Source organism: Sander lucioperca, chromosome 21 (assembly GCF_008315115.2).
Source record: "Sander lucioperca isolate FBNREF2018 chromosome 21, SLUC_FBN_1.2, whole genome shotgun sequence".
NCBI classification, from domain to species: domain Eukaryota; kingdom Metazoa; phylum Chordata; class Actinopteri; order Perciformes; family Percidae; genus Sander; species Sander lucioperca.
Genome location: NC_050193.1, coordinates 19,853,055 through 19,863,054, shown reverse-complemented (window position 1 = coordinate 19,863,054; position 10,000 = coordinate 19,853,055). Strand labels below are relative to the sequence as shown.

The following is a 10,000-nucleotide window of genomic DNA, read 5'->3' as shown; positions in this document are numbered from 1 at the left end:
GAAATCTCAATCATTCCCAATCTAGCAGAGACGGAGAGCGTAGGTATATGTAAGGAGATAACATAGGCAGAGGCAGATTGGCCATCTGGCATTTCTGGCAAATGCCAGAGGGGCCGGACCATTTTTTTAAATGTGGGCCGGTCAAATGTATTGTTGTGTAATATTAAGCATTTGGCCGGTCGGCAATGGCCGGCCTGGTCCCGAGATGGGCCGACCGACCCAATCAGAGGTTACTTAAAGTGCCCATATTATGAAAAAATCACTTTTTCTGGGATTTGGGGTGTTCTGTTGTGTCTCTGGTGCTTCCACACACATACAAACTTTGAAATAAATCCATCCATGGTGTTTAGAGTGAGATACGGTTTCTGAATGTGTCCTGCCTTCAGTCTCTGGGTGAGCTGGTCAAAATCGGCACGGCTTGTGATGTCACAAGCCGAAACAAGCAGGCTAACCGCAACCATTAGCTCGTAGCGTTAGCATGCTAACGCTAGCATGCTAACGCTAGCATGCTACCTCGTTCTCAATAGCAAAGCACTGCTACAACACACACAAGTTCACCATAATCTACAAAAGAACTACTTACATGTGCGCCCTCCTTTAGAAGTCTCCCAGCTAATCCTGCCTTGTAACTGACTGAAGTTGTAGAAACAGCCTTTCTTTTACTGTCTATGGAGCTAGCTAGCTGACATGAGCTACATCTGAGCTACTGGGCATGTGCAGTGCAATCAAAGATAGTACAGAAGAAGAAGAAGAAAAGAGGTCTCACTCTGTAGCTAAAACAGAGACCAGCTGAAAAGAGGATCTGCAGCAGTGAGAGAGAGCGCTGCAGTACAACAACAATATGGTGTTTTTAGAAAATTAAACCATGTAAACCTATTCTGGTACAACCTTAAAATACAATTATGAACCTGAAAATGAGCATAATATGGCTGCTTTAAATTGGGATGTTCAGTCAAAATCAAGCACGTCACCTTCAAACGGGATCTCTGTTTGCAGTGTTCAGGCTGTACCGGACCCTCCCGGTGATCATGCTGCTCTGGGGGACCGGCTGCAGCAGTGAGAAGCTGCTGTTTCTCAGTAAGGTAGTCGTATTAAAGTGTAATTAAACCTTAAATACGGCCGTTGTCTCTGTGTGTTGAAGGGATCGTATTGTTCTTCAGATGTGTTGCTTTTCTTTAATCATTTAAATTAATTTATTGATCTATTTTTTAATTATTTTCTGATTTATTTAAATTATTGAAATTCATTTCTAATTATCTTCATTACAATTCTATATTTTAAATTCATTTTTATAGTTGTAGTTTATTTTTGGTTACTTTGATTTAATTGTTATATTTTTAATTCCCTTTTTAATTTCCTTTTAATAGTTTTAAAAAGTTGACGAAGTAGTTTTAGTAGTTGTTTTTTGTAATTATTTTAATTCATTTATAATTATTTCGATTTAAATTGTATATTATTTTAATTTATTTATTTTATCTGTTTTATTTAGTTTGGATAACTGTAGTTTATTTTGAATTATTTAGGTTTAATTGTTATATTTTTATTCATTTTTTAGTTTCCTTTAAATCGTTTTAATGTATACAGTCACAGGACATTTTTATACTTTTAACACGTTAACTGCATTTTACATAGGCCTACTTTTACTAAAGGGAAGTTTTTAATGCAGTACTTTAGCTGTAACAGAGTATTTTATTGTGTTGTATTAGTACTAGTATTCATTTACTGCTTTAGAGTCAACCGTTGAAATCACAGCGGTTCTTAACGGCAGCTGTCAACACCGAACGCCGCCCCAACTATCGCGAGAACCAGAGGCAGCGCGAGAAGAACGGGTCCAGGCAAGGCATAGCAATATTCATATTTAGCAACAACAACAACCATTACGAAGAATGATTATTCCGTTATGTAGACGGAAAGAATAATGAAACGTGTGCCCCCACAAAGACACGGATGAAAACACTGGACTGTGATATGCAGGTAGAGAAAGCACACACAACACTGTGGCATTATTGATAGCTAGCTAGCTGGTTTATTAATAGCTAAGCTAGCTGGCTAACGGTTAGCTTAGCCCGTAAAGAATCGTTCGTGATAGCTGCTTGTTGGTGGCACATTGAGTACGTGAGGGAGAGGTGACCGTGCGCATCACTACATCAGCTATATATATATAGCTATATATATATGCATGTATATGGTTATAACCAACGGTGCCAAATAATGATGCTAATTGACAGCATGTCCGTAAACAAGCTGACGTTAGTTAGCTATTGTTAGCACGTCTTTAAAGAAAGCTGAATGAGCATCTCACACATTATAGTAGTAGTAGCTAGTTCATGTTAGCAAGCTAACGAGCTGATGTGCAAAGACACATTACTAGTAGTTAGCTTTAGCAATCACTGGTTAATCTATATTAGTTAGCTTTAGCAATCACTGGTTAATCTATAGTAGTTAGTTAGCTTTAGCAATCACTGGTTAATCTATAGTAGTTAGTTAGCTTTAGCATTCACTGGTTACTCTATATTAGTTAGCTTTAGCATCACTGGTTAATCTATATTAGTTAGCGTTAGCATTCACTGGTTAATCTATAGTAGTTAGCTTTAGCAATCACTGGTTAATCTATAGTAGTTAGCTTTAGCAATCACTGGTTAATCTATATTAGTTAGCTTTAGCATTCACTGGTTAATCTATAGTAGTTAGCTTTAGCAATCACTGGTTAATCTATAGTAGTTAGTTAGCTTTAGCATTCACTGGTTACTCAATATTAGTTAGCTCTAGCAATCACTGGTTCATCTATATTAGTTAGCTTTAGCATCACTGGTTAATCTATATTAGTTAGCGTTAGCATTCACTGGTTACTCAATATTAGTTAGCTCTAGCAATCACTGGTTCATCTATATTTGTTAGCTTTAGCATCACTGGTTCATCTATATTAGTTAGTTAGCTCTAGCAATCACTGGTTCATCTATATTAGTTAGCTTTAGCAATCACTGGTTAATCTATAGTAGTTAGTTAGCTTTAGCATTCACTGGTTACTCAATATTAGTTAGCTTTAGCAATCACTGGTTAATCTATATTAGTTAGCTTTAGCATCACTGGTTAATCTATATTAGTTAGCTTTAGCAATCACTGGTTAATCTATATTAGTTAGCTTTAGCATCACTGGTTAATCTATATTAGTTAGCTTTAGCATCACTGGTTAATCTATAGTAGTTAGCTTTAGCATCACTGGTTCATCTATAGTAGTTAGCTTTAGCATCACTGGTTCATCTATTGGACAGTGATGGAGAAAGTATTCAGATTACTGAAGTAATACCACACAGTTAAAATACTCTTCCAGTAAAAGTACTAGTACCACACAGTTAAAATACTCTTCCAGTAAAAGTACTAGTACCACATAGTTAAAATACTCTTCCAGTAAAAGTACTAATACCACACAGTTAAAATACTCTTCCAGTAAAAGTACTAGTACCACATAGTTAAAATACTCTTCCAGTAAAAGTACTAATACCACACAGTTAAAATACTCTTCCAGTAAAAGTACTAATACCACACAGTTAAAATACTCTTCCAGTAAAAGTACTAGTACCACAGTTAAAATACTCTTCCAGTAAAAGTACTAATACCACACAGTTAAAATACTCTTCCAGTAAAAGTACTAGTACCACAGTTAAAATACTCTTCCAGTAAAAGTACTAGTACCACACAGTTAAAATACTCTTCCAGTAAAAGTACTAGTACCACAGTTAAAATACTCTTCCAGTAAAAGTACTAGTACCACACAGTTAAAATACTCTTCCAGTAAAAGTACTAGTACCACACAGTTAAAATACTCTCCCAGTAAAAATACTAGTACCACAGTTAAAATACTCTTCCAGTAGTAGTAATGGATCACTATAAAATAGAACTATATAAATTACTCCTGGTGTGGGACATTCACACACATCTAAAGAGCAATGTTAGAACCATTTCCTTCTTTTCACATCAATATCAACTAAAGAAATGTGATTTAGGTTTTTGGTGTCGTCCCTCCACGCCCTACTTTCTCCTTGCAGGTGTTGCATATTGTAAACTTGTTATCTTCTGCACACACGCTGAAGAATTCCCAAACAGCTGACATGTTGCAGGTTAATTCACCAGGTTCCTACATGTGGAGAATAGCGCCGACACACGGCGGAGAAGTTGAGAGAAAGGAACTAGAGAGCGTGCTGTGGCGTCCGTGCTGTGGCGTCCGTGCTGTGGCGTCCGTGCTGTGGCGTCCGTGCCGTGGCGTCTGTGCCGTGGCGTCCGTGCCGTGGCGTCCGTGTGTGTGTGCGTCCTTGAGAACTGTAACTGGTAGAACTTATGTTGTCAGTTAATTGGAGCGTTGACCAGCATGAAATCACCATATGTCAGACTGACTCGCCGGTCATGGCCGGGCACGTGAAAACCGGCCAATTCTGGTCACCGGCCGCTCTATCGGTGCATCTCTACCTTATACCTTCCTTCACCATGTGGACGAGACTAAAGGCTCCAGACTTTCCTAACTAAGACAAAATAACAGATGTAATGTATTGAAGTCTTATTTATTTGTTATTTTAAAAAACAACATTCAAATCAAAATTGAATGTAATCAAACTGCAGTACTACCACCAGCCCTCCAAACATTTACTCTGCAGACGTTGCAAACAGCCGAGGAATGAGTTGGTGAGGCGAGCGTGAGATATCTCCACAAGGCCGACTCTTTGGCTCGCTCCACGTTAACGGTTAACTCTTCCAGCACGCGACGCGCGTGCTGCTGACGAATGACGTAGGACGTGTTGTGACGGACGGAATAAAAAAACTGGATCGACACTAGCGTTGGGCGGTAATAGGTTAATACGGTATACCGCGGGGTCTTAAAAATAGCAACGGTATCAGTTTCAATACGGGCATTAAAAAAAATTCAATGCACTTATATAGGAGACAAGGATTAAATATTAAATATAATGTATGTAATTATATGTGGTTGTCATCAGGTGACAGTGTGGAGGAGAAAGTAGTTTTTTGTAAGTTGTCATGTTGTTATAGTTTCAGGATTAGTGTTTGGTATTCAGTTTCTGAACGGTGAAGCCAACAGTTTGGTGACGCCGTCTCAGCCTTACGTCATCATTTTTAATTAGTCGCTGTAATACCATATACCACGGGAACATAGGGAGGAGGTTTGACACTATCAACATTTGGATACCGCCCAACCCTAATCGGCACGTGTGTCTGTTCATTTTTCCGATCCCCGTTCCTGCTATAGGGTTAGGGGTTCGGGTTAGGGCCGTCACACACCGACCAGACGGCCGTTACACACCGACCAAACAGCTGTTACACACCGACCAAACGGCTGTTACACACCGACCAGATGGCCGTTACATACACACCGACCAGACGGCCGTTACACACACACCGACCAGACGGCCGTTACACACACACCGACCAGACGGCCGTTACACACCGATCAGACGGCTGTTACACACACACACACCGATCAGACGGCCGTTACACACCGACCAGATGGCCGTTACACACACACCGACCAGACGGCCGTTACACACACACCGTCAGACGGCCGTTACACACCGACCAGACGGCCGTTACACACCGACCAGACGGCCGTTACACACACACCGTCAGACGGCCGTTACACACCGACCAGACGGCCGTTACACACCGACCAGACGGCCGTTACACACCGACCAGACGGCCGAGGGGCTGAATTTGGCCTGCGAGCCTTGAGTTTGACATGTGATGTAAAGTATCCAGAGGCCCTGTGGGTGGTTGTAATAAACTGAAGCTGACCTTGCCGTTTGTTTGTGTTATTACAGGATGTGGCCCAGTTTCTCCGGATGTATGCCAGACGGTGAAGAAGGGGCAGGCCTCGTGAATCCTCCAGCCATCCAGCTACTGGCTGTCTGAAGCCCAGATTTTCTTGTTGAAACGATAAAGTATTAAAATTCACAAAATAATGTAGCAAAAAAGCTTAGCCTTGGAGATATCTGACCTCTTTTAACCCCATCTCACATGGGTCCGGTACATTTTAAGTCTTCATTTTAGATGGGGCTGAGCACAACACTTAAGTTCACACTCATTTGTAAATTACTAGACCAATGTGCCGTGTTTGCCCCGAGTCAGTTACCCCAGCTGTGCAATCCAGCTGTCTGTTGCATGTTTGAAGTGATTTGATAGGCCGTCAAGTCAATCACAATGAACGGTTCTCTTTTAACCCCGCCCAGCCCGCGGGCAGCAAACTCCTCTCCCTTACCTCCCTCCCCCTCCCCGTCTCCCTCCCCTCCATCTCCCTCCTTGCTTCCCCTGTCGTACCGGCCCCCCCCTCTACCCCCTCTGATGAGCCCCCCCCCGCAGGCTCACCCTTCCTCCCTGTCCGACACCCCCACACCGTCTCCCTCGCCTTGCCTGAGCTGGACCGAATTCTGTGAGCTCCATGCCCGCGTTGCAGCCGGTGACTTTGCACGCCACTTTCGGGCTTTTCTCTTGGAAAACCCCCACTACTCTCCAGACTCAGCGGCCACTTTCTGCCGGCGCTTCACCGACCGGTTCGTTCGCCACTTCCAGAGCGAGCTGGAGGGGGCGCTCCCGCCAAGCTGTGCTTCTGGGAGGGACGACATGGCGAGCTGGGCTCCCCAGTCAGATGCTACTTCCCTGGAAGAGGAGGCAGTCTCCCCGCTGTCTGGGGGAGCTGTCCTCCCATGCCCCCCGACTAACACTACCCGGGCCTCATCCAAGCCTGCTCCGGCACGCCTGGTGCTGGAGAGCCGCAGTGGGGACAGGTTTCAAGATTCGTATGCCCACAGCCAAGTCCTGCCTCCATCTTCGTCATCGTCGTGTTGCTCCTCAGTGGGAGGGAACAACGGGAGACGTGAAGAGAGGGGGGGCATGTTTGCCCCTGGGAATGGGGAAGCACCAGTTGAGGAAGAGGAGGACAGCTGGTTAGGGGTGGCGTCTGTGGAGGAAGACGTGGAGCCAGATGAGCGGGAGGCAGAGTGTGCAGAGGTGGACAGCGCTGACCCCTCCTACACTCCTCAGATCCCCCCCTCCTCTGCCTCTCCTCCGCCCGGCTCCAAAGGTAACAGTACGCCCAACTCTAAAAACAAACTGAAGAAACGTTTTTCTCTGCGGAGTGTGGGTCGTAGCGTGCGGGGGAGCGTCCGCGGCATCCTGCACTGGCGAAGCTCGTCCAGTGACTCTGCCCAGAGCCAGCTGCCCTCCAGCTACAGCTACACCATGGGGGACGCGGCCTTGGCCTCTACCTCAAAGAGGAACTCTGGTACGCAGCCTCCCACGCCCACCTCCTCCATGCCTGTGTCTCTGTCCATGCCCCTCTCCCTTCCCCACTCCTCGTCCTCCTCGCTGCCCCCCTCCTCTTCAAGCAGCGCCACCTCTCTGTCTCTTTCCGACGCGGCTCGGGATCGGCGACGGAGCAACGGCGAAGGAAGTGAGAAGGAGAAGTGGAGCCATCGTCTTGAGAAACTCAGACTGTCACGATCCCCTCCTCCTGTCCTCACCCCGACCTCGGCCGGCCCTCACTCCGCCTCCTCCACGCTGCCCCCGAGCAGTGCCTCCGCGGCTGCCCTGGGACCGCCGAGGAAGGTGGGCCGGCTGGTACGCGAGGGCGGGGTGAGCGTCAGCTCATCCAGCGACGAGTTGAGCGGAAGCCATGGCTTTTCTGGCTTCTCGTTTGGTCTACTGCATCACGGTACGGACAACAACAACGCTGCCTCGGCTTCTTCTGCTGCAGCTCAGGGCGGCCCAGTGCCGCTGCTGATCAGCGGGGGGAACGTGCCCTGGAGAGGAGGGCGCTGGCATAAGTGTCGCCTGGTCCTCAAAGAGAGGGACCGGGAGGGCAGCGAGCGGGGAGAGGAGTACTACTTGGAATTCTTCATTCCACCTAAAGTAAGTGTGAACCATTAAAACATTAATCATTAAGGTCTTATCAGTATCAAACTAAAAGCAGCAGTACAAAATCAGATGTATGGATGAGTAACTTTAATCAGTCCCTCCAGAAAAACGTGATTATATGATCTCATAACTCAATGCATAATCAGCCAAAGTCTGCATATTTATTTCGGGGGCCGCATTTTTTCAAATACGCCGCACTTTCGCCACATAAATTGTCGATTTCCGCGCAAAATATGCGGGCCTTGCATGATTTCATAATCCCCGCATTTTCCTTGCAAAAAAGTCACATATATCTTAGCAGAAAGTTGAAAAATGTTGCGTTTACTTCTCTCAAGACCAGTCATTTCCCCCTGTTGTCATGGGAACGTTATGAAGTGACGTAATTACGCGATGTGAACATCATCGAAAAGCTGCAAACCCCGCGATGAAGCAACGATGAAACCACAGTTTTTGCAATTTTATCGCATAATCAAGGATTTTAGCCCAAAACAATCACAAAAAAACTCACATTTTTCTGGAAGGACGGTTTAACTAGTATTATATAAACGTTATGAGCATCTACTATACACAAAACTAAAATAACAAGTACTAAATAAGCTCTAAATACTATTACACACAAACATTTCACTGAGGTCACAAAACCATGAGGAGAAAATGCTGCAATAAAATATTGAACAGAAATTGCAGTTGAGCGATGTGGAATCAGGTGTTTAGAGCTGAGCTTTAATCAATTAATCAATTAGTTATTTGACAATTATTCCATCAAAAACTTAGATTATAGCTTTTCAGATTTTATTATTTTCTTCTGCCATAAATTTAATTTAATATATTTGGGCTCAAATAAAAGGAGCAGTTTCAAGACTGCTGTTTTGTGAAGACCTTTTAAAAAAAAAAAAAGTTAGTAAAGTAAAGTAGGCAGGTCTGTTTAAAAGAGCAGATATCTTTGTAAATGATCTTTCTTTCTGATAGTTAGATGTTTAAATTGACTCCACTCTCCCGTCTGTATATGGTAAATATGAAGCTACAGCCAGCAGCTGGTTAGCATAGCTTAGCATAGAGACTGGAAACACGGGGGAGACTGCCAGCCTGGCTCTGTTCAAAATTAACAAAACCCACTTAGTTTGCTTGGTGTGTGTTCTCCAGTCATCGAAGCCCCGGCTGACGGTCCCGTGCTGCTCAATCGTGGATGTGAGAAGCACTACGGCGCTGGAAGTCCCCGACAAGGAGAACACCTTCCTACTGCAGGTACTCACTCCCCCAGCACAGTCCCTCAGTCTTAAAGGAGAACACCTTCCTACTGCAGGTACTCACTCCCCCAGCACAGTCCCTCAGTCCCTCTCAAACACACTGAGGCGGTGCCGACTTGAGTGTACGCTCTGCTCGTGCACGAGACGTAATAGCATAGCAGCAGGTGGCGCTTCTCTGTATTGTTTCCCAGAAAATGAAAACCGGCAGCTGATTGGACAAACGCATCACGTGGGTCTGCCTGCTCCCCGACCATAATGGCGACTCATTCAGAATTCGATCTCATATTGTACTGAAATAGTTCACTGAAACGTGTTTCTGAAAACATTTGAAGAGAGAAATAGGCCGTGCAGTTGCTGAATCTGTCTTCATTTCAGATCAACAAAGGTCAGTTTAAAAGATTTTCATCAGATTTTGAGAGACTCTAGTCACGCTCATCCCGCTCGCCATTTCCCAGTGAGTCCCGACTGTCCTATCTCTGACTGAACATGTCAAATCAGCCAAAATGAAGGCCGACTGCTCCTCTGACGGACGACGGCACAGAACACACCGAACAGACTCGAGTCACCGCCCTCGGCAGACTGTCAGACGGCCGATTATCAGCCCGGTGTGTCAGCGCCTTTAAGGCCGTTACACACCGACCAGACAGCCGTTACACACCGACCAGACGGCCGTTACACACCGACCAGACGGCCGTTACACACCGACCAGACGGCCGTTACACACCCACCAGACGGCCGTTACACACCGACCAGACGGCCGACCGTCGGCAGTAAAGCCAGTGTGACTGATCAGTCTCCCCGAGTTGGTCCAAAAAGTTCCTCAGAACACCGAAGAG

General features: G+C 45.1%; 1 protein-coding gene across 3 annotated transcripts in view; it reads left to right on the top strand.

Annotated features, from left to right (window-relative positions):
• Positions 1–1,776: 1,776 nt before the first annotated feature.
• The window catches only part of sh2b1 (SH2B adaptor protein 1), a 24,258-nt gene continuing 16,034 nt past the window's right edge, over positions 1,777–10,000 (top strand). For all 3 annotated transcript variants that reach the window (XR_004896149.1, XM_031314632.2, XM_035996535.1), the window contains exons 1-3: positions 1,777–1,974; positions 5,826–7,911; positions 9,061–9,162. Coding sequence is in view for 2 of the 3 variants with exons in the window: in XM_031314632.2 (XP_031170492.2) it covers positions 6,205–7,911; positions 9,061–9,162 (1,809 nt within the window). In the remaining variant the exon portion in view is untranslated. The remainder of the gene's footprint in view (positions 1,975–5,825; positions 7,912–9,060; positions 9,163–10,000) is intronic.